The sequence below is a fragment of the Rattus norvegicus genome, chromosome 14, assembly GCF_036323735.1.
Source record: "Rattus norvegicus strain BN/NHsdMcwi chromosome 14, GRCr8, whole genome shotgun sequence".
Taxonomy (NCBI): domain Eukaryota; kingdom Metazoa; phylum Chordata; class Mammalia; order Rodentia; family Muridae; genus Rattus; species Rattus norvegicus.
Genome location: NC_086032.1, coordinates 85,654,163 through 85,679,159, shown reverse-complemented (window position 1 = coordinate 85,679,159; position 24,997 = coordinate 85,654,163). Strand labels below are relative to the sequence as shown.

At 51.3% G+C, this 24,997-nt stretch overlaps 1 protein-coding gene across 3 annotated transcripts in view; it reads right to left on the bottom strand.

The window, feature by feature from the left end:
• Positions 1-1,143: 1,143 nt before the first annotated feature.
• The window catches only part of Ccm2 (CCM2 scaffold protein), a 45,679-nt gene continuing 21,825 nt past the window's right edge, over positions 1,144-24,997 (bottom strand). For 2 of the 3 annotated variants that reach the window (NM_001126275.1, XM_006251318.5), the window contains exons 2-10: positions 23,114-23,287; positions 14,420-14,503; positions 13,801-13,984; positions 9,290-9,426; positions 8,063-8,198; positions 4,551-4,608; positions 3,962-4,100; positions 3,441-3,579; positions 1,144-1,810 (exon numbers count right to left, since the gene is read on the bottom strand). In NM_001126275.1, coding sequence (NP_001119747.1) covers positions 1,530-1,810; positions 3,441-3,579; positions 3,962-4,100; positions 4,551-4,608; positions 8,063-8,198; positions 9,290-9,426; positions 13,801-13,984; positions 14,420-14,503; positions 23,114-23,287 — 1,332 coding nt within the window. In that variant the 3' untranslated portion in view covers positions 1,144-1,529. The remainder of the gene's footprint in view (positions 1,811-3,440; positions 3,580-3,961; positions 4,101-4,550; positions 4,609-8,062; positions 8,199-9,289; positions 9,427-13,800; positions 13,985-14,419; positions 14,504-23,113; positions 23,288-24,997) is intronic. The other variant, XM_039092067.2, reaches the window with a different exon arrangement.

The window sequence follows — 24,997 nt, the reverse complement described above, 5'->3', positions numbered from 1 at the left end:
CCTTTGATGTCCAGTCACTGCCCTCTAGCATCCCCTTGGCACCTGGTACACTTCGCTGCCTTCTGTCACCTCACTGCATGACACCATTACCCCAGTGTTGCCCCCCCTTAGTGTCTGATCCATCTCTGCTGTTACCCGATTGCCCTCTGGTGTCTCCTCGCCTGCCTCTCTCTGGCACCGCACCCCTGTACTCCCTGGCCTTTCCTCCTGCAGCTTTGGCTATAGACGTTGGCTGCCCTGGTCCTGCCCTCCCACACACCCTGCTGCTGTGCACATGAACTGGGTGTAACTGGGCACAGGGTGGACATCAGCCTCGCCTCAGGATCTCCACTTCCAGGAGAGAATCAGCTGCATGTCAAGCAAGAGATCACCCCAAGAGTGCTTGACTTCCTTGGCTTGGCCTGGGCTCCCATGACTAGCTCCAGGACAGGTGACAGGAGAATTCTGTCACACACTGTCCTGAAGCCACAACACCGCTCAGGAAAGCATCCGTGACACTGTGGCTTGTGCTGGGTACAACTGAGGTGTCCAAGGAACCCCAAGGGCTCTGCCACCATCCCAGGCCTTCTGACCAGGACACAGAGCCTCCTCCCCAAGGATGAGCAGCAGAGGCCAGTCTCCTCGGCCTAGCTTTCTAGGGCAGCCTGACCCCCGGTCACTCCCCTGCTCTCTTGGTGGCTAGGAGAGCTTCAAGGGGTCTAGAGGGTAGAGACCAGAATGAAGTGGACAGGCATGAGAAGAGCTGACTGGTAGGGGACAGAGTGAGGGCCACGGGACCCATGTCAGCCTTCCAGCAGCCCTGAGTCTCAGCTCTGTGGGCTGCACTCTTCCTTATACACTGCACTCCTGATCATCACGGAGGCTTAGGGACAGGGCCAGAGCATGGGACAGTCCTTTGGATAATCTATACACAGAATGCATAGATCAAGGTAGCCCCGACATGTGAGAGATACCAAAATGCCTGCTCCTGTCCCTGTCCAGGGAGCCAAAGCAGAAGCACCAGTGGTCTCTTCTACCCTAGCCCTGGATGCTACGGGCAGTCATGGTCCAGTAGACAGGGACCAGAATGGACCTGTCCCCATTTGTGATAACATGGCTTTCAACCAAAAGGAATAGAAAAAAAAAATGCTTGACAACCGGAGATTAAATTATTCACATTGCAGTAAACTTCTTTTTAAGGTCTCTGAGAATTAGGAGAGGAGAGTCATGTGCAAATATCAGCTGTGCAGGGCCAGGCCGGCAGGACTGGCTCTCCCTGCAGCTGCACCTGGCCCTCCCCGAGTGGGGATGTGCTACAGGCATTGCTGGGCCCCTGAGGAATAGGCACAGAGCTTTCCGCCCTGTGTTGGGGCACATGTCCTGTGGCAGCTCTCCACTCCTTCACAGTAGAGGACCTGGCCACCAGAGCCACCTTTGTCTGCAGCCCCTCCCTAGCTCCAAGCTGGGAGGGAGGGGCTAGCACTTGGGTCTGGGCACTCCTCCCAGGAAGGAAGGCCTGGGATGGCTGTGAGACAGGCTGTCACGCTCCTTCACGCTGAGTCCTGGTCCATGCTGCAGCCTAGTGCTTCAATATCACTGCTGATGTCTGAGATCATGCGGTCCCACTCATCCCCCTCTGAGGGCGCTGAGCGGTCATCAGGGCTGCCTGTGGTCCTGTTCCCATTGGTGGTGGATGTGGAGGTGGTGCTCAGAGCACGGCGATGCCTGCCAAAGCTGTCAGTGATGATGCCACGGCCGTCTTTCACGCCAATGGTCTCCAGGAAGTTTTCAAAGTGCTGACTGTCCTTCTCAGGTATAAAGGGCCTCAGACCTGCCAACATATGACCCCAGAGTGACACCTCAGAGGGTGGCTCAGGACCCCCACACCACACAAGCCGTGCCCTGGAGCAGGTTTAATTAACAAGGGCCCCAGCTATGAACAGCTTGCAGTCTGTCAATCTCACCCGCTTTGGCTTTGAGGCATGACATCAGCTAAGGGTCTGTGACCTTCAAAGCCCCTGTCTAATAGGATAGAAAGCAAAAGCCACAAAGCCATTGGCAAAGATGTCTGTCCTCAGAGCCAGGACTCATGCCAAAACCAGTCCTACTCAGAAAGACCAGTATCTCAGAATCCCAGAACCTTGATGTGGGCAGGCAGGCTGGGCCCATCCAGACAGGATAAGGGTTTCATGGCCACAGCAGATGAGTTTACAGACAGCACTCTCCTGAGGTGGAGCCTCACTTACACTACTAATTACAGAACACAGGAGACAGAAGGTAAGGCGCTTAAGGTCACCCCCCCTTACACAGAGTTTGAGGCCAGCGTGACCTGCATGAGACTCTGTACTCCTACAAAAACCTGCTTAGGTTGTGGCCAGGAGGCGGTAGAGAGGCCTCGAGGCTAACAGAAGCAGAGGCCTGAAGCGGCAGTACCCACAGCTCAATTCTCTTCCAGCCTTCGTTTTCTGAGATCCAAGCTAATCTTGAATTTGCTATCCCCCTGCCTCTGTCTCCCAAGTGTTCAGATTATGGCTGGGTCCTATCATGCATGACTCGACTGCCATTTCTGGCATAGAGGCAGCTGAGAACAAAATGGGAAGGAGCTGGCCTCAGGCTTCTGAGTGTGCATCCTGGGCTGGATGCCAGGGGCCTGGAACATGGGCCTTACTGGGTACCTGGTCCTGAGGAAGTGAGGAGCTCAGACTAGAGCTTTATTGGGTACCTGATCCTGCAGGAAGTGAGGAGCTCAGACTAGAGCTTTACTGGGTACCTGATCCTGCAGGAAGTGAGGAGCTCAGACTATGGGTACCTGATCCTGCAGGAAGTGAGGAGCTCAGACCAGAACCTTACTGGGGACCTGGTCCTGCAGGAAGTGAGGCTCAGACTAGAGCCTATCTCCAGTCCTTCCCTACCGAAGACAGCCCTAGGCCAGCAGCTGGTGCTCACCCGGCCAATACAAAGCAAGATCAGCTGGCCTCCCTTGGTTACGGACAGGGAGCACTGGGAGAACCCCAGAGCTTTTAGAGAGCTGCTGCCAGCTCACTGTTCTTCTGGGTGTGAGGCTGATGCAGCAGACCTGACACCTAGGCTGGCCGTGGCTCTGAAGAATGTGCCAGGCACTTTGGGTGTCATGTACAAAGATGGGTCCTTCTATCTACATAGTCTTTGCTTTTCCACTCAACAAATTTCTACATGCTCCCCAAAACCCACTGACAAAGACACCCCCTTAAATAGTCCCTAGACTCTTCCCAGTGGCAGTTCTGACTTGATGGGTTTTGTCTAGACTCAGTCTCAGGACCCTTTTCACACTTCCTGGCAGAGCCCATCAGCTCAGCTCAGGGATCTAAGGAGTAAGTCCTGCAGCCTCAGCCAAGCTGTGATGAGACGCACGTGGAGGAGCGCTCCTGTCTGAACTCTGCACATTCCCAGAGGGGACCAGTGGCCCTCCCGGCCCCACTCACCAAGCAGCAGGAACTTGCGGCTGTCTCCATAGAGCTGCCGCAGGCTGATGCAGAACTCATGGATGGAGGCCCCGTTGCGGTATTCATGCAGCAGGGCTGCAAACTGCTGGATCTCCTGTGATGACAGCTTGGTACGTAACTGAGGGGAAAGGAGTGCAGAGAAATGAGGGCTTGGCGTGTGCCTGCTACGTACCAACCGTGTGTGTCTTGTCATCAGGCTCAGCAGAGGAACTACACGGAGAAGCAGGGCAAACACAGATCTGCTGACTTGAAACAAAAAGGTCCTCAGTAGGGCTAAAGGGCATGAAGCCAGCTCTGCATGGAGCAGCAAGGGCACACACGTGACCTGGGGTACACACGTCAAAGACAGAGGCAGGAGGCCTAGGCACCACTGGAACTGCTGTTCCTAACCAGAACCAGCATGGGCCAGGCCAAACAACCCAGCGCCAACTCGGGCCCACAGACCCCACAGACCCCACAGCCCCACGGTAGAACCAGGCCAGCGATGGGGCTCTGCCTACCGTGAGCATGTAGTCCTGCAGCAGCTCCGTGGCGCTGGTACTCAGCTCACTCTCGCTGACCGTCTTGCTGTGGGGGGATGCCTGCATGCAGAAGGGCAAGGGCGGCAAGCCCCCCACATCCCCAGAGTCCGGGAAGCAGCTGCAAAGGCACAAGGTACAATGTGGGTGGGGCCTGCTGTCCTGTTCACAAATACGACCATATGAGCAAAGGACACTGACTAAGGAAGACTGCTTGGTGTCAGTCACACACGGAGACTGAGGAGATCCCAGGAGTCAGCCAACCTTAGTGGGCCGTGGGCAAAGGGAGGGAGAGCGAGGGCAGAAGGCTTGGCCCTCTGCAAGGGGGTCAGGAAGGCTGGGAGAACGCACAGGCCGAGCTAACAGGCTTTAAAAGGGTACAAGGCACCACCATTTTGTGTCTTTTCCAAGGTCCCTTCTGTAGGTCACAGAAGGTAGGGAACGAGAAAGGACTGGCGGGGCTCTAGAGGTGGACACGGGGGATACTGGACTCTGTGGTGCTGAAGAGACTTGTGGGGCCGAGCTAGATAGAGATCAGACACGAGACCCAGCAATCAGTGCTTGCACTCACAAGGTGCTGGCGTCGGCGTCATAACTGTCCTTCATGTCCACTTTCGTGGAAGAGTCATCTGTGCAAAGACAAAGAACACACAGAGGGCTTTCAGGGGCTGGCAGGTGTTTCAGGCCCAGGCGCCCAGCTGGCTCGACACTGAGCACTCCGTGCAGGTAAGCCCCATGTCACATCTATAGGAAGGAGTCCAGCTTGTACCCTGGAACGTGCTGAGTGACCAAGGCAAGGTCCCCAGACTTGAGCCCACATCACCCTTGAGGACTTTTTCAAACACACATCCTGTCACAGGCTGGGATGACGTCCACAGAGAACTCACAGATGGCCAGCTGCTTTTGGAGATGTGCTCAGCTAAATTGGAGGCAATGAATGCCACTTGTCCCAGGTTACCCAGCAGAAGCCACAGAGCTGGGCAGTTGATCTCAGCCTGGACAAGCCGAGTGCCCCGGTATAGCAGAGATCTGGCCCACGGCAGTAGCCTGTGTAATACCCAGTAAGTACCACTCTGTGTAGTTAGGACTACACTGTACTTTTCCAGCCCCGAGGAAAGACACTCCCAACAACAGGACTGGCAGTGAACAAAGGCTCTCGGGGAGATGGAGTCCTGAGTGAGGCTACCTGGGAGTGGGAGACAGTGATGGGGAGGGACCGGGTACATGCGATGGCCTCTGAAGATGTCACATCCACTCCTGGGGTTGTGACTGCAACAGTGCAAGGCAAACACTAATAAAGGTTACTAAAGAGAAGACCTGAGACAGGGAGAGGACCTGAATTGTGCTGGGGGAATCTGATGTGGTTTGGATTAGGAAACGTCCCTCCAAAAAGGCTCATGTACCAAAGCCTTGTCCTAGCTCATGGCACTATTTCAGGAGTTTTGGAAACCTGAAGACGTGGGGCTTAGCTGTGCAAGTAGGGTCATTGGGGCTATGTGCACTGGAACCATATCACGTCCAGAAGCCCCCTGCCTCTCTGCTTCCTGGCCACCAGGAAGTGACGTCTTTGTTCCTCTTGATTTCCTACCATGATCTGTCTCATCGTGGCCCAGGGAACAGGTCTGGCCACAGACCGAAGCCTCAGAAGCCGTGAGCCAGGCAAACACTTCCGGAAGTGTTCCTTAGTAGACAGGTCATGTCATGGTCAGGAAAAGCCCAACACAGCTCCCGTGTGTGTCAGCGGGAGGTGTGGCCATCATCGAGAGAGGCAGAGATGCACACGCAGTGATTAGGGAAGCCTCTAGAACAGTGGTTCTCATGAGACCTGGTGACTCAACCCCCTCGGGGGTCACAAATCAGATATCCTACACATCAGATGTTTACACTGGATCCATTAACAGTAGCAAAATTACAGTTCTGGAGTAGCAATGAAAATAACCTTATGGTTGGTGGTCAGCACAACCTGAGGGACCGTATTAAAGGGTCGCAGCGTTAGGAAGGTGGAGAAGCACTGGAGTAGAGGCTGGCAAAGGCGGGGAACTGGAGCCTCTGGAGCGTCTAGAAAGGACTAAGCTCCACGAGCTTGGGCTGTTTGAGCACTGGGGTCTGTCAGCTGCGGTCAGACGTACCTTCAGTGAGCTTTCTCACAGTGAACTGTGGTGGCTAATTTTAGTTTGATTGGATTTGAGATCAACTAAGAGAGAGGTGACTGACCGTCTGGGTCAGTCGTGAAAGCATTTCCTGGAAGGACCAACTGAAGAGCGGAAGATCCTCCCCCAGAGAGGGCGGCTCTGCCAGTGGCGTGGCCAACTGTAGAGCTGTCTGAGGAGGTGAGTGCGGCCGCTCACCTGCTGTCTTTGCTCCTCCTCCTCAGTGCGCCCACCCTGTCGCTGACAGTCCCCCAGGCCTTTAGCACCATTTGGAACTGCTGAAGAACCCAGCCTGACAGACTGAGCAGACACTGAGTTCAGCCTTTCCAGTGTGCTGACAGATCGCTACTCCTGGACTACCCAGCCTGCGCTGCGTGGGCCAGTCCAATGGCTCTCCTTGTAGTATATATTCATTCTATGGGTTTGTTACCTAAAGAACGCTAATAGATTATACTATCAGAACTAGGGCCTTTGCAGAGAGAAATCTGAGTGTGTGGTTCGTAGGCCTTTGAAACTGGCCTGTAGGAGGAATGTTTTAGAGTCTGAACTTAGGGCTTAATGGGACATGCTCATAGTAGTCTGGAAAGCCAGAATGGAACAGAAATGCACTTGGTGAAAACTGTGCTCCTAAGTTTCAGATACGGAATAGGCTCTATTGGGAACTAGGGAGGGCCACTCTGGTAAAGAAGCTGGCGGGGTTGGGGATTTAGCTCAGTGGTAGAGCGCTTGCCTAGGAAGCGCAAGGCCCTGGGTTCAGTCCCCAGCTCCGAAAAAAAAGAACCAAAAAAAAAAAAAAGAAGAAGAAGCTGGCAGTGTCCTGTGCCCCTATGCCCTGGAAATGGCTTCCAAGTATGGAAACTGGTTTTGGGGCGGTAAAGGTCTGTCATATGTTCTGGGGAGAGACTGGACTTTTGAACAGTATTGGGACTGTCAAGGATCACAGGGACTTCTGAAGTCAGAATGAATTGATTTTGCATCAGTTGATTGCCAGGAGCATGCTGGGAGGGGCCATGGGCAACTGGTTTGAATGTGAACTATTTCCCAAAGGTTGTTCCAACACTGGTCACGGGATTGAGCACTTTGTCCTAACTGGTGGCACTGTTTGAGACGCAGTGGAGCCTTGCTGAGGGAAGGCTCACAAGCTTTGGTGTGTGACAGCCTGGCCCCACTTGCTCATCTCCTGCTCTCCCAACTAAGGACACAAGCGGACGTGACAGAGCCTTCTGACTCCTGCGGCCACGCCTTCCCCTCCACGAGGGACAGACAGGCAATAGTCCATTCCTCCCTTACACGGCCATCTTTCAGGTACTGGGTATAGCAATGAGAAAAGTAACACATATAAGAAGTGTGCTGATTTGAAACATGGTCTGGCTATGTAGCCCAGGCTGGCCTCAAACTAGTAGCAATCCTCCTGCCTCTGTTTCCTGGGTTCCAGGATTACAGGTATATGTCACCACACCCAGACAGGAAATATCTACTGACTGACAGGAGGTCTGCACCGCACTACGTCAGCTCTCATGGTGGTGCAGAGAGAGGTGCTGGCCCTCCAGGGTCCTCTGGCTCTTCCTGCCTCTCTCCAGTCTCCTGGTCTCTCAGCCTCCCACAAAACCTCAGCAACCTCAAGCAGTCTGCCTGCGGTCTTGCAAGGGACCACACGCTGAGAGCAGCCCAGGTATACCAAAAGGGAGGGTCCTCAAAGCATGCTCCGCCTGCCCAGTTCCCCTGCAGCCCTGTCTGGGAACAGCTCCTGTGAACGCTCACAGCACCCCCTCGCTTCCATCCCACATACCGCTTTGCAGTGACAACCGCTCCCCCTCCTCCGTCCAACATGCCGCTGTGCACTGACAACCGCTCCCCACGCCGCTGTGCACTGACAACCGCTCCCCACACCGCTGTGCACTGACAACCACTCCCCCTCCTCCATCCCACATACCGCTGTGCACTGACAGGTGGTGGGTAGGGGTGGAGGCCCCGTCGAATATTGCTCGGTCCAGAAAGTCGATGGTGGACTCTGTGTAGACGATCTGGAAGACCTGGCTGAGCAGGGAGCACAGTTCTTCAGCGGCGACCTACCGTGAAGGAAGAACAGCAGCTGTCCTCAGCACTTTCCCAGTCTCTAGGGTACATAATCTCTCAGAGGTGTCACAAACACAAGTGGGGAGCAGACCAGGACCAGTGACTCTCCCAGCCCAGAGGGTTCTCACACGACAGAGACAATGCCCGAGAAGAGACTGTGGCCCAGGGTAGCCTCACAGGCCAACACGGTGTTGGCATCGGCTTTGCCACGGGTCTCACTTTTGACCTTAGAGACATTTCCAAAAGAAATGTAACAGCGTGCTGTTTAAAACAGGGCTTCTTTAGAGGGTTAATTCTGTCCAGAACTGTAGATGTGACAGTATCTGGGGGACTCTGCTCAACACTCTACAGTGCACGGGTAGCTGCCCACAATGAAGTATTTGATCATTTGATTAGCATGTGGGCTAAGCTAGAGGACGTTTAGGTGGGCAGTCACCATTAGCCAATGAAAGTAAGAGGCAAAAACCACGTGGAAGATGTAAGTGATTCCTAAGGCTCCCCTCTGTGCCACTGTGGCGTCCATGTGCTGAGGAAATGCTAACTTTGTTTGAAGCACCAGGTGGGTATGGTATACAGGTCACCATGGCTGTAGCCATCACTGTCAGTCGGTGTGGGGGTGGAGAGAGGCATTCCGAAGAGGAGACAGGTAAACACTCTACGGACCATCTCAGGGATGGTGCTGGGGCACTGGCCAAGAGGGAGCCCAAAGGCAAGGGTGGCAGAGGAGAAAGAGGTAGATCTAGGTATGGGAGGTGGCTCAGGAGCCGGGGAATGTGGGCTGCTGTGGTTATAGGTGGGGCATTGACTAGGACATGGGCAGGGCTTGGTCAGGGAGAAACAACAGGAAAGGACAACGTCTGCAAGTAGTGCTAGGCAGAGCTGACGGAAGGGCTGACTAAGGCCAGGGGTCTAAGTGGGGCCGTGAGGAATGGGATGGGATCCAGTCTTGGGCAGGGCTGGGCTGGAGGCAAGGCAACTTCTGATCACAGGCAGGACCAGGCTGGGAGCTGGGTCTTGGGCAAGGCTTGGACTAAGGATAGGCAGAGGCTGTGGATCGCTCTGGTCCACAACACGGAGGTCTCACCTTGCTCTCTGTGGCCATGATGACCAGGCAACAGGCCTCTACTGGCCCCACTGCACTTTCTGACAAGGAGCCTGCGCTGAGGCCTCTAGAACCTTCCGCACACAGACTTTGGCTGGGAGAGATGCCTGGGTCCTGGGCTGAGAAGTAAACACATGGGTTAGTGCGTGCATGGAGGGCAGGAACATTCACTCCCCAGGGGCCCGTGAGACGTCTCAGTGGGAAAGCACTTGCCGTGCAAGGCTGACAACCTGAGCTCCATCCCCAGAAATGCACGTAATGGTGGAAGAGGAGAAGCCACTCCACCAGGCTGTCCTCTGACCTCCACATGCATGCCACGGCACACGCGTTCACCACAGCAATATGCACACACCCACAACATCGAGCGTGTGTGTGCGTGCGTGCGTGCGTGCATGTGTGTTTAAAATAAAAAAATAAATCAATAAATAAAATGCAGCCCCTAGTCCTTCCAAACAAAACTAGCTTGTGGGAAGCGCACCTGAGCACCCATCTTCATATCCCACTGTGTGCCACGCTACGCGGCTGCTGCTCGACTGCTTAGAGCTACATAAAGGCTCGCAGGACCCAGACTACAAATAATCCCAGCAGCGGTCCCTGTCTCAACGGAGGGGCTCGCAGGACTCAGACTACAAATAATCCCAGCAGGGGTCCCTGTCTCAACGGAGTTTGGGCGCAAGGCGCTCTCCTCCTCCAGATGGATAAACTAAAGCCTGTGAATGGTCTAGCTGTGGATAAGGTCAAGGCCTAAGGCCACATCCTCATACTGTACACAGAACATATACACAGGAAACGCACTTGGTTCCGCAGCTGACCAGGGAGTGGGGCTAAGCACCTGGAAGGGCACTGGGACTGTATGTTAAGCTTAGAGGTGGCCCTGTTGTCACTGTCCTCAGGTGTGTGCAGAAGGCAAAACTGGAGAAACATGAGGCTTTCGTTACAGCCCTGGGAACACAGGCAGAGACAGGCTTAGCCAGAGAGAGGTGGGAGTGCAGACAATGGCCATGAAACACCATGAGAACCTGCGACAACAGTGTCCTTACAACAGCCACTGACCACAGAGCTTCTGAGTGTAAGAACCATGACGAGGCTATATTGAATTGTGCAGCACAGGCTAAATCACACCCAGGGCTTGATCACTTTTTTTTTTTTTTTTTTTAAAGATTTATTTATTTATTATATATAAGTACACTGTAGCTGTCTTCAGATACACCAGAAGAGGGCATCAGAACTCTTTACAGATGGTTGTGAGCCACCATGTGGTTGCTGGGAATTGAACTCAGCACCTCTAGAAGAGCAGTCGGGTGCTCTTAACCACTGAGCCATCTCTCCAGCCCCCATTGATCACTTTTAACTAATAACTAGCTCAGTGGTCTTCATCTTGTTCATGTGCTCCCATAGCGACATATTAGATACAGGGGGCAAACTAAATATGCCGCCAAAGTCAGGCACGGTGGAGCATGCCTGCAAGGTCAGCACTGGGGAGACAAGAAGCAGAAGAATCACCGTGAGCTCAAGGCCTTCCTGGGCTAGCCGGTGAGCTTCAGACCAGCCTCAGACTAACACTGTCTCAAAAAAATTAAATATATTAAGTGAACATGAATTTTTAAAAAAAATAGAGGGTTAGGGATGTATGTGTATAGGGCTGATATGTATATGCCCCACCCTCACACACAGAGAGAGTCTATGGATGTATTACTATAAGTCATTTCACTTCTTTCTATTTTTGTTAACATTTTAAATTAGCTTCTTGGCCCTCGGTGGGCAGCTGCGAGGTGTGGGTACCAGCCAGTTGCCATCTGTGACGCTGTCACGGCTACCCTCTGGGCAGCAGGCCGAGACAGCCACAGGCTGCTCCATGCCACCAGCTTCAGACTGCCACCTGTCTTTCCTCCATCATTCAAAACCCTTTGGCAGACACAGGCAGATACACAGGTCCCTGGTTCACCCCCTCTCCAAGGAGAATGGACCCTGATCTCCCCACACTAGACTGCCTCAAACTCTAGCAACCCTCTGCACAGAGGAGGCACAGGTACCGGCCCCATGCAAGGAGGCGCCCAGGGCACATTACTGACCCATCCGCCTGGCTCTGGGTGGGGAAACTACACGTCAAAACCCAAACCAGCCCATGTGCCTGAATCAGGGGATGCACATATGCTCCCGCCAGCGTGAGGCCAGGCCCTGGGACACAGGGCGCATTCTCTGCTGGTGAGAGGAGAGGACTCTCAGTACTGTTTGTCATGTTTTTGGAATGTTCCTTATATGGAGGGAAATCTCTATTTTCTCTTCCTTAACAATTTATTCTAATGATTTAAGTAGAGAAACATTCCTGCAGCATGAGAAATACAGGGACCACTTCTCTAACCAGCTTAAAATACTCGCAGGAACCCACTCAGGAGCCAGTCTCCTCCCTCTCTGTCTCTGAGGGCCAAGAGCCAAAGGATCTCCTTGGTGATGCTGGACTGAGTGGCTGGGGTCTAAGCCAGAAGGAACCAGTTCAAGGACACCTACTGTCACCCACCAGTGAGAGGAGACTCAGGAGCTCCTCTTAGGTCTATTCTAGATGCTAACTGAGGTAATTCATGTCAGATACTTTGTACTAGTTTGAGTCATGTTAAATTGGCATTTTTACAGGTTAAAATAGTGACAATTTCATACTGCTCAATCTAATTCAATGCCAAGCATCGAACAGACAGGCCCACTCAACTCTGAGAAGAAAAACCAAGCACAGTGACTCGGATGCTGAACACGCGGCAAAGACGCGGCCGCAGGGTGGCGCTACCAGGAAGTGAGAAAGTTTCAGGAAGTGCTTTGGTCACTGGAGCACACCATCAAAAGAGACCATGGGCCCAACCCTCTTCCTCTTTTTGGCTTTCTGGCTGTGAGGCGGGCAGCTTTGTGCATCCCTACCTGCACCAAAAGCCTAGAAGCAACAGTCTCTTGATCACAGACTGGAACCTCAGAAGCCATGAGCCAAACAAGCCTTTCCCCATTGTGGCAGGCTGAGTGAGGTGGCTCACTAGTGTAATCCCATTACTGAGAAAGTTGGGGCAGGACTGCTGTGAGTTCGAGGCTGCCTTGGACCTCAGAGTGAATCCCAGGTCAGATGAGATTAGAGTGAGAGCTTAACTAAAGCAAGCCTTGGCACATATAAGTTAAATAATTCAAGGGGAGCTTGCTCAGACGGGACTGGTGTCTGCATGAGGGCAAGTATCTACCACATATATCTACATATGTGTGTGGATGTGACTGGGCTGAGCAGGCAAGTGCATTCGAGTCTGCGGCTTCTGTGACATATGCAACTGTGTGTGTGTGGTATGTGTGGTATGGGACACGTGAGTTGTGTAAGAGGAAATATAGTATCTAAGTGTGCTAGGCAGGCGATGAGCCATTCCTTCTACATAGACAAGGCAGAGCAGCTAAAACTCCTTCACGATCCTCCAGCTGCTGGAGTTGACCATAGCACTTCAACCAGCATTATAAGCCAGACACCCTTTCACACCGTGAAAAAGGTGAGACCATCTGACCCTTGTGCCTTGTCACCAGCCCTCCGGGGCTGGCTTTGGGATCATCCCAACCACTCACAGTGACCCAGCAAGCCTAGGCCAGTGTGCCTGTGCCAAGACAGGTAGGGCAGGTTCTCCCCTCATTTCTCACTGGCTCAAATGTTGGGGTGGACACCTAGAAGCTCGTAGAAGCTTGTACACTAGTGTGAAGGATGGCAGGCCTTGTGAGCAGCCGCAGAGGAGGGGCACAGCCAGTGGAAGGAGCACCCTGCTGTCTGAACAAGGGGGCAGCACAGGGACCAGGGGAACTGGCTTTGCTGTCTCAGCTTTGGGAACACTGGGGCTCAAAATGTAGACTGGAGGCCAGATATGACGGGGCACACCTTTAACTCCAGTGTCCAGGAGGTAGAGGTGGGGAGATCTCTGAGAGTTCTAAGACAGCCAGTGCTATAAAGAGACCCTGTCTCATTAAAAACAAACAAACAAACAAACAAAACAACAAACAGAACAAAACAAATGTGGATTGGGCTCAGAAGTCCCTGTCACAGCTTTCAGTCACCACTTTCTTTCTGGGGGTCCACTGTACCAACACAATGGAGGCAACATCAATAACGGGGAGCAGGGGTTAAGGAGTCACCAGGAGAAAGGTGTTTTTGAGACAGAGTCTCACTATGTCGTTCTGGCTGTCCTGGAACTCACTCTAAAGACCAGGCCTCGAACTCACAGAGATCCACCTATCTCTGGCCACATCTGGCCCAGGAAAAGCCTTATTAGAACACTGACCCTGAATTTTGTCTTCCTCAAGTCTCCAAAGGCCCCGAGTGTGACAGGGACCCTGGGGCAGAAGCTCATGGCAGGAAATCTAGTTTATAGACATAATAGGTGACGGCACCTAGCCTAGACCTGCAGAAGCCACCTCTACCACGTCAGGAAAACCAGGGATCCTCCTTGGGACACAGACCTCCAGGCTGCCATCCCCGCAATCCATACCTGTCTTCAGGACCACCAGGTGTGCAGCATCATCTCGGACATAGGAGACAGCAGCGATGTCGTGGATGGGCACCCTGAGGATAATGTCCTCCCCATCCCTCCAGGCCAGCTTGACATTGTAGGCGGACAGACTGAGCACAGCATCATGCTCCTGAGTCAGGTGCCCAGGGAGTTGGTGGGACCGCTGCAAAGAACCACAGGCATCAGAAACGCTGGGCCACTGTATCGAGCTCTCCTCGGGGAGCGCTGTGCTGGCTAAAGTCCACACAACTGGTTCTAAGCCAAGGAGAGGTGACAAAAAGTGCTGCTCCCCTCAGTATAGTGGTCCTTGCTCCAAGTACATGAACATGCTTGAATCATGTAGGGGACTCTTCTGGAACTACCTTTTAGATCCAGATTTTCAGTATCTAGAAATATCTTCGAACTGAGTTTGGGAAGCAGCCCAAAGCCAAGTCTAGAGAAAAGGTCCCAACTAAGAGACCTTTGTAGAAGACTTTGTAGAGCCAAGAACACCCACGGAGTGAGAGAGCCAGGTGGCCCCTCCAAGGCTGGGGTCAAAGGTGAGGGCACCACAGGCTGATGCAGGCTGTAGCAGAGCGTGTGCAGGAGGGGCGCTTACCTTTGCCTTGTCTATGAAATGCAGGATTTCCGTCCTACTGGAAGGGTTCAGGTAGCCAGGAATGGATGTTAACTGCCCTAAATACTGCAAGAGAGGAGGAAAGAGTACCGAGAGAAACAGTCAGGACTACTGTCGCTACAGAGCGCAGACCCACGCCTGTCCCCGGGCCAGCAGCCCATCCATTTTCCAAAGTTTCAGAAGAGCCCTGCATTTTTTTTTTTTTTAAATTCAAGACAGGGTTGTCCTGGAACTCACTCTGTACGTACTTACAGTACGTATCTATCTACGTGTCTGTCTGTCTGTCTGTCGTGTGGTTTGGGTGTTTGTTTTTACTTGCAGGTATGTCTGTGTTTGCCAGGGTCCTCTGGAAGAGCACTGGTACTTTTAACCACTGAGCCATCTCCAGCCCCTAGGCTTACTGAAGTCCCGGCAGCTGTACATGATCTTCCCACATTTCCTACTGCTCTGTGTTCACGACTGGCACCAGAAATCTCAAGTCACAAAGATATCTCAAGACTAGCTTCGGTAGCATAGGGACCTAGATGGCAGATGTCTCCTGCTTACTGTTGGGGCACTGAGTTTAGCCCCACTAAAAGAGAAAAAACACAAAACCCAGCTCAGTCAACGAATGCACACAAGTGGAAAAGCGAAGTGCCATAGCTTGAATGCACACCCAGAATTCACGTCTGACACTTAACCCTTAAGTCAGAGCACTGAAAGGTGGGTTGGGGCGGGCAGGGGGCGTTAGGCCACAGAGGCTCTGCCCTAGAAATGAAGGGATGGCACACTAGCAGAGGCAGGACCTTGTTTCATCTTTTTAGTTTGCATGTGTGTCTGCATGCCACCTGTGTGCCTGGTGCCCACGGAGGCAGAAGGCACAGGATCCCTGGAACTAGAATTACACACTGCATGTGAGGTACCACATGGGGGGTGGGAATAAAACCAGGATCCTCTGAGAGAGGAGCTGCTCTCTGCTCCTAGCCACCGAGTTGTGTCTACAGCCTCTCAGGTCCCCCTCTCTCCCGCCCCCTGCACTTACAGATGGTTGTAAGCCACCACATGGGTCCTGCGAAGGGAATTCAGGTCCCATGAACTATATTTTTAGTTTTTAATTTTATAATTACTATATGTGAGTATGGTGCATGCACACGCATGTGTGTGTATGTGTCTATGATACATGTGTGTACGAATAATGTGAATAAATGTTTTGACTGCATACCTATGCACCACATGCATGCTTGATACCCATGGGGACCAAAAGAGGGCATTGAATTTCCTGGGACTAAAGCTTTAGACAGTTGTGAGCCACCATGTAGGTGCTGGCAATCAAACCCAGGTCATCTGGAAAAGCAGCAACTACTAAAGATCTCTCCCACCCCTTCTATTTTTCTTGACAGGATCTTGCTATATTCTGGTTAGCCTCAACTCACTCACTATACAATGCAGGCTGGCCTTAAACTCCCAGCACCCACAAGGCCGCTCACTACCGTTTCCGGGACATCCAATGCTGCCTTCTGGCTTCTTCAGGCACCAGGTGACACACATGTGGTGCACACACACATTTACAGGAACTCACATATACACAATATAAAAAATACAGGAAATGGGGCTGGGGATTTAGCTCAGTGGTAGAGCGCTTACCTAGGAAGCGCAAGGCCCTGGGTTCGGTCCCCAGCTCCAAAAAAAAAGAAAAAAAAATACAGGAAATAACCTGATCAGAATCTGTGCTCTACATGAAGTAATATGTAAATAAAGATAAAATCAAATCTTCTATTTTCTATTTTAACTGCCCTAAAAGCAGCTGATTGAAAATAAAACCAGCAATAGTCACTGGGTGAGGGTAGCATAAGAGTGAGTAAAACAGAAAAAACAAAAGTTACTTGGATGTGGGATGGATTGAGCATCCTGAGTATCAGCATGATGATGCCTGTGGTAGTTTGAAGAGCTACATAAACTCGCGTGTCTGAATGCTTGGTCCATAGGGAGTGGCACTATTAGGTGTGGTGGGGGGGATGCCTTTGAGGTCTCCTATGCTCAAGCTCCACCCAGAGTGGAGTTCCAGTCTCCTCCTGGCTGCCTTTGGATAAAGATGTACAGCTCCCGGCTCCTCCTCCAGCACCATGTCGGTCTGCACGCTGCCGAGCTTCCCACCATGATGATAATGATAATCCAGCCCCCAACTGAATGTTTTCATTCGTAAGAGTTGCTGTGGTCATGGTGTCTCTTCACAGCAATAAAATCTGAACTAAGGCAATGCTCAAAAGTCTCAAACTGTGCAGTGTTTGGGCTGCCAGGGATGCTCAACTGTGCCATAAGCATACAAATGTGCCAGTGCCAGAAAAACTCCAGGATCTGAAACACCGTCAGTGCTGACCTGGTAAGGGTTGCAGTCTTCAGTAGTAAAACAGCCACAACCACACATGAAACAGGACTACACTGTCTGAAACTGGAGAAAGGTTCGCTGTAAATGCTTTCTGCAAATCCCAAGGCATTAAATTAAATTAAACTTGTGTGTGTGTGTGTGTGTGTGTGTGTGTGTGTGAGAGAGAGAGAGAGAGAGAGAGAGAGAGAGAGAGAGAGAGAGAAATATAACTGTACAAAGTGCTCAAATAAAACCAGAGAAAGCAGAAAAGAGAAGGAGAAAAAGAAAACAAACCCAGGGAAGGCCAAAGGCTAACTATACTAAGTGTTAACCTAGCTACATTAGTACTTACTGGCATACGAGTGGCCTAAATATACCAATTCATAGAGAGACTGGGTACTGGGGACATAGCATATGTGAGGCCCTAGTTTTAATCCCATTAAAAGCACACACTCACGAGGATGGGGAGATAGCCTATCGGGTAAAAACACTTGCTATGCAAACACAAGGACCTCGGTTCAAATCCCCAGAGTCAATGTAACAAGCTGGGCACAGTCCCATAGGTGCCTGTAACCCTAGTACTGTGGGTGGTTGAGACAGGAGGATCGCCAGACTTGCTGGCTGCCTGCCTAGTTCAGTAAGAAACCCTGTCTCAAGGGAATATAGTAGAAAGTGACAAAGCAGGACACCTGATGCTCTTTTCTCTGGCCTTTGTGAAACTATAGGCTTATATACACACACTTAAGGAAAAAAGGACAGATACTGTCAGACTGACTTTACTTATTTTATTATATTGGAATTGTTTGTTTTGAGACAGGGTCTCTCTGTTACCCTGGCTGTCCTGGAACAGGCTGGCCTCTAACACAGTTCCTCCTTTCTCTGTCTCCCCGGTGCGGAGATTATAGGCGAGAACCACCCAGACCAGATTAGATTTTAAAATAAGGCAAAATCTAGCTATGTTTTCTACAAGAAAACCACGTTCCTTATGAAGATGCACATAGATTGAGAGGAAGCAGAAACGTTCTCTTGAGGTGGTGCTCAATGAGAGAAAACCAATGCAGTTTAACAGCGAAGATAAAGGCTTCAGATAAGGAAAGTGGAGGGAGCCAGGCCATGCTCAAGCACACATACCTTTGATCCCAGCATTGGAGGTGGGGGGTGGGAGGTGGGAGGTGGGAGGTGGGAGGTGGGGGATGGGACGAATCTCTGTGAGTCGGAGTCCAGCCTGGTCTACAGAGCAAGTTCCAGGACAGCCAGGGCTACACATGGGGGAACCCTGCCCCCATCCCCCCCAAAAAGGGAAAGAAAGGGTAGAGAGACTAGAAGGTTAGCTCAGTGGTAGAGCACTTGCTTGGTGTGTACCATGGACTGAATCCCAGCACCATGGGGGAAATCAGAGATAAAAGAGGCAGACGCACTGATTAAGGAGTCACTTTTTGTTGCTTCATTTTATAGACAGGGTCTCACTATGTAGCTCTGAAGGCACAGAAATATGCCGGCCTCTGACTTCCAAGGCGTGTCCTATCACTTCAACAACCTTAATCAGAAATGGACAGACAAGCAGACGACAGATCAGAAGGGAGCTGGAAAGAGCTCATTGTAAAGTGCTTACTGTGCAAGCCTGAGGACTTGAGTTCTCTCCCTAGCACTCAGTGAGGAAGAACATTCCGGTAATCCTGTGGGGAGGTGGGGGCAGGAGGGTCCCTGAGGCTTGCTGACCAGCCAATCTAGCTAAGTCAGCAAGCTCCAGGTTCAGCAAGGGACACTGCCTTACAAAATAACATGGACGGCAATGGAGGAAGACATCTGGTATTGACCTCTGGCCTCTCCACATGTACACACACACTCATGTCCTGAACATTGCTCCCACCCCCACCCCCCAGCCAGCAAGAAAGACAGAAGTGGCAGCACCACCACTCACTTGGCTGTGCCTAGCAGCCACCATCAGTACCACTCAGCAAAAGTAAGCGGATTCAGTCTTCAGGGCATCCATTTACAGTGACCTACATGTTCTCGGCCATAAATACAACTTACCTTTGAAAGGGCCACTATACAATGTCTGCCTGTAGAAACAATCTACCAAAGAAGAGGAAGAACTCACAGGAGAAACAGACAATCTGAATGATCCAATGGTCTATCAAAGAAATAGAAACTAAAAGCCTCCCTAAACAGAATCCCAGACCCAGACAGGCTCAATAGTGAATTCTACTGAATGTCGGAGAAAGGAACGGGGGTGGAGGGTGTTTCAAGCAGGGCACGGTAGAGCATGCCAGTAACCAAAGCACTCAGGATGTAAAAGCAGGGTCAGGAGTTCAAGGCCAGTTTAGTCTAAGGGGCTGGGAAGATGGGTCAAGTAGGCAAAAACATTTTCCATGGAAATGTGAGACCTTGAGTTAAAGTGTCCAGAAACCACATCAAGTTGGGCATACGAACTTCAGGACTTCTACAGCAAGATGGAAGGCAAGAGGTGAATTCCCTGAGCCAGAGCCTGCTAGCCTGGGGTACGCAGCAGCAAGCAAGAGAGACCCTGCCGTATGACTATTATGACCAACATCTGAGGTTGCCAGCTGCTTTCCACACAAGTGCACACACATCCACATGAACATGAGCACACACACAGCTAGTCGGTGTTATAGTAACACCTATCATCTATCGGGCACAGGTCTTTAATCCCAGCACTTGGGAGGCAGAAGCAGGTCTCTGCGAGTTCCAGGCCAGCCAGGACTACATAGTGAGACCATATCTCATTTACATGATCCTATCTTAAGGCTGTTGGTGAGGAGTGAGCGTGGGGGGTGGGAGTGGGGGGAGAACTTGAAGATAGTGAAGCGATATCCTCTAAACTCTATCACTGCTATAGTCGTGGACTCACAGCGGCTTCAGTCACGGGTAGAGGAGGGGCTCCTGGGATCCTACTCCATCACTGCTGAACTACTGACAGACCCTGGAACGGAACGGTCATTTACTTGTGTCCCCAATTCTGAGCCCACCGCTTTTCAACAGATGACCTCAAACCATGCAGATGGCCCTGGTTAAACTAAGTGGGTCATAAAGCAAAATGAAAAGACAAGAATATGGGAAAGAGATGTTTAATGAAGACAGGGTTGCAGACAGAATGATCAGAGGGGGACAGAGGGAGATGGGGGTACTTTGTACACATATGAAATTGTCAAAGGACGAATTTAATTAACAAAAATGCCTGAAATAAAGCGGCAAAAATAATTTTAAAAAGAAAAGAAGAAATAATTTGTTAAAAGCTCCTTCAGATGCACCGGCTAGTTTTATCTAGAACTTTATTTAGCTAGAACAATCTGGAAGGAGGGAACTTCCACTGCAGAATGCATCCATAAGACCCAGCTGTGTGACATCTTCTAAACTAGCGATCAGGGGCCCAGCCCACCCTGGTGCTCCTGGGTTCTATAGGAAAGCAGGTTGAGCAAGCCATGAGGAGCAAGTCAGGAAGCAGCATCCCTCCATGGTCTCTGCATCAGCTCCTGCCTCCAGGTTGCTGCCCTGACGTCCCTCAGAGATGGACTGTTAGCTGGAAATATGAGTGGAAACAGCCCTTTCTTCCTCTACTTGCTTTGGTCATAGCAGTTCATCACAGCAAGAGTAACCCTGACTAGGACAAGCGATCAATATGATATTGTATTATTAGCTAACTCTCCTATCTTTGTATGTCAAGTGCTAAAACAAAGTACCCTGCTCTGTCTACAATCACACAGGAATCCTAATGTAGTTCCAAGACTTGGGGTCACTAATACAAGGCCCTGATCCTTTTCAGTGTCACCCAAAATCCAGCCACCATGCTTCCTACTTAGGCTCAAGGGACAAAAAGGATTCTATTTTTTTTTTTTATCTTTTAGATTTTTTAAAATTTTAGGTGTGGTGGTGCACACCTTTAGGTCTCAGCACTGGGGAGGCAGAGGCAGGCAGATCTCTGTGAGTTTGAGGCCAGCCTGGTCTACAGTGCAAGTTCTAGGACAGCCAGAGCTACACAGAGAAACCCTGCTTCAGAAAAAACATTAAAAATGAAAGATTTATTTCTTTTCTTATATCTATGTGTGTGCAGGTGCCTGCAGAGGAAAAGAGTGTCAGATGTCATAGAACTGAGTTGTAGACGGTGTGAGCTACCTGATACGGGTGCTAAGAACGAGACCATGGTTCCTGTCAAGAGCAGTGAGCACCTTAGCCAAGCCACCTCTCCAGCCCAGATTCTACTCTCTTCAAATAGGTAAGGAATCTCACTAGTTGAGCCTTTCAGGGTTTGGTTGTTATTGTTGTTGTATTTCGAGATACGGTCTTACTCTGTAGCCCATGCTGACATAGAACTCTGTGTAGTCTAGGCTGGCTCCCACCTCAGTCTCTTGAGGGCTAGGATTACAGCTGAGCTAACACAAATCAGCAATCAACATTTATCAATAACAAAAGTCACAGGAGGGAAAGCAACCTCCCCACTGCCTTGGTCGACATGCTTGATCCTCTGGCCCCTGGACATCAAGGTGCCCAAAGCTTCCCAGAGCTCTACCTGCTCTGCCCACACATGAGAAAATGACAATCTTCAGAGGTTTCTGGAATTAAAGTTGTAGGTGATGCTGGCATTTTGGGACTGACGCTGCCAGCAAGCACTGTGTGTGGTGTGGACACACACACGTAAGTCAGGGAGCCCCACCATCCTGATGCCATGACTCTCCTGCTATGACAATTCGCCCTCACACTAGGAACCAGAAGAAAAGCTCCCTCGAGTCGTCTCCATCAGCTAGTTTGTCCAAACAGAGAAAAGTAACATAACCATGCTACTGGTCCATGCATTCACTATTATACCTCTCAGCTCTAAGTGATCCAGCCTAAAACAGTTACAACCAAGTGAGGGCACACACCCACCCACCCCCACCCCCACACACCCAGACACCCATACCCATACCCACACCCACACCCACACCCACAATCCCATCACTTGGGGGGCAGGGGAAGGAAGACCTTCAGTCATGGGCAGCCTGAGACACAGTGAGATATTATCTCAAAATAGCAAACCAGAGCCGGAGAGATGGCTGAGGTCTTCTGGAGGACCTGGGTTCCATTTCTCAGCAGCAGGTCGGGGGGAACCCCACATCCCCCTCTGGCCTCTGTGGGCACTGATGCATATGGTGTACAGACATATAGGTAAACAAAACATCCATATGTACAAAACCAACCAATTAATTCATTTAAAAATTGTAAAAACTAAAATCGCAGATTATGGTTATCAGTTGAAAGCGGTTCACTAGCAGCCAGCAGCAGATGAGGCCACCGCCTCTCCCGCCACTCATCTCCAATGAAGGACTGGCCGGCACAGCCATCTACATGTAGGTTTGCACATGCCAATGTTCACAGCAATAAGGCTATCCAACAACGCCTTCCTCAGAACACGCCCCACTATCAATCAGCACCCACGGTCCCCACCGCTGCCCTCACCCAAGTGCCATCGCTTTCAAATTCACGTGCACTGTCTTGGGCTCAATGTCAGAAGTCTGTCTCAAGTGTGTGCTTATGTGCTGCTGCCTGTGTTTAAAATGAGGCCCTGAAGAGCTGGCTGAAGATGCACACTGGGCAATCTTTCCATCTGCTAGGCCTTGCTCAAGCTGAATGGCAGAGAACTCCTAGGGTCAGTAGGGATCTTCTCAGCTACATCGAGGAGAAGGGACACTTGATGGCAAACCATTTGTAGGAGAGGCCTATTCAGAGACATTCTGGAAGCCTGGGTCTCTCCCACCTCTTTGTGTGCCAGGAGTCAGTAAATCCAAAGCCCACCACCCAGTGTGGAGGGTCTCATATTTAGTCAGACATGGAGCCTCCTGAGCCACTGGACTCCATCAGGGACCTGACCCAGCTGGGGCCACCCACTAGGCTACTTCACTGCTTTCTTCTTTCCAGTGGGCTCCCATTGTCGCCACCTCTCCTCTCCTCTCTGAATTCATGGCTATCATTTTATCAACTTATTTTCATTTTAGGGACACACACAGCTTGAGCCGTCTCTCAGGCACAAGCCTGAGATTTAAGGCCTCCAGCATTAGGTTGAGTGGGTCCTGGACGAGTACATGCTGTCACCTGCGAATCAGAGGAGGCAAGGTTTCCCTGTTCCACATAATATCCATGACCTTCAAGGCAGAGTAGTGTCCTGCCAAACGAAGGTTCAGCAACCAAAGCTACGGACTGGGCCTGGGTTTGGAGTTTTCGTTATTTGATCCATCCAGAGGCAAGACAGTGGGTAGGGCGCAGGCGAACATGCTTACACAGAGCTGGCAATGGGCTGTTTGGCAGGCGTGCCCGGCGGCAGGCCCACAGTGACTTACCTTCACCTCCTTCTCAATATAGTCGCTCAGCAGTCTGTCTGGCTCGACTCGCTCAGGCAAGGCCAGCACCACAGTGTGTAGAGGGCGCCTCTCTGTCACCTTCTCATGGGCTTTCTTATCTCTACTCTTTTCACCTTTTAGGAATACTCGTTTAAACGGCGACACAATTCCAGGCTGCAGGCAGAAATGGCAATGATTGGAGGTCGTTATTCACACATTTGTGTTGTGCCTACCACTAACAAACACAGTGGCCAACACTGTTAGCGCAGTCACCATGAGAACGGGAGACTGTCCACACCAGCCTATGAGAAAGGACCAGCATGAGGCTGCAGCATGGCTCTACAGCCAGCTCATATGCCGAGGTAGGGTAGGTGTCCAAGCGGACTCTGCCCAGAGGACAGACAAGCCTGTCAGTGGCTCCTGTCACACTCAGAAGGCAACTCTCGCTGTCATGAAGCTATGTGGGGAACAGTTCCCCCGAAGACAGTCACACAGCAGAGCTCCAACTCCTGGCAGCTCTATGAGGCCATGTCGTCTCAGCTCTGAGGGTGCAAGTGGGACAGGGTTGCCACCCACAAAGGCATCTGTTTGAGTGATCGAGGTCAAATGAACTCTAAGGAGCCTAGGCCCTAACAGAGCCCTGGGTTCTCATGCAGTTCCTTCCCTCTGGTAGGGCTCCCAGCTGGCCACCGACACTCACAGCCTCACACACACCCTGCTGGATGTGAGGTTAGCACCAAGGCTTTGAAGACTCAACCTGGAATCAAAATGAACTTGTGGGCTAGGGAGAGGGGAATCAAACCTCGTGCCTCCCAAAGAACAGTAACAGAAGCTATCCCTCGCTCTGCAGAAAGATGGCGCTGCCGGTCACTCTTCATCACTCGAGAAACCAAGTCACTTAATTCACAGAGACCAAAGCCATGAGCAACGGAACGCCCTGACTGTTTCTCTCTGCAGTAGGCAGCTGGGAGAGCTGTCCACACTTCTGCCGCTCTCCCACTATGCTCCTAGCACCCAGGCAGAGCAGCTGGGAAACCACAGCAGACTCAGCTCTGACCTCCCTTATGCCCCAAACTAGTAACAGACAAAAAACATACAGAATAAATTATCGGGCAGGACTCACGCCGCCAAGGCTCCCAGGAGAGGCTACATGTGGGCTGCTCCCTAGCCTCGATCAAATAAGCCTCACCCAGCCTCAGAATGTCACCCTGCCCCTTAGCATCACATCCTTGGCCTGTTTATTCCATTGATCTGCTGAGATGGACACAGCTCCGGGAGGCCCATTCAACAAATCAAACAGCAGCATGAGTCTTGGTGTTAGTGCTGTACACGCAGCCATCATGCCTGCTGCTCTCCCACAGGCTTCCCTCCAGTTTGGGGCCTCAGGCTTAGGGTGAACTCGGAACCCTCAGGCTCAACTCCTCTCGTGTGGTCTGAGCTATCCTGCTTCCTTCCCATACAAGACAGTTAGCCGAGCTACCTTCTGTAAAATGAGCTATGATCCCTGTAAGTCCTCATGAACAGTCCATCCGACAGCTACAGAAAGCTGAGCCAACACATTATATAAAGTAGTTTTACTCACGACAATCCATTTCCTCTCCAACTGCTGTCATTACAGTCCGGCACCAAAGCCTCACTGTCTTCCACTACCATAACCACAGACTCTCTGATAATGACCCACGACCCCCCACCTGCCTCTGCATCCATGCACGCAAGGCAGGAAAAGACTGACCCACAGCCCTGTAAATATTACAATATTCCACTCACGGGAGCTGATTCACCCGTCAGCAGCCTCTGTGACCTGGAATAGTTTGTCATTGACCCTGCAGTCCTGCCTTGTACACACACACACACACACACACACACACACACACACACACACAC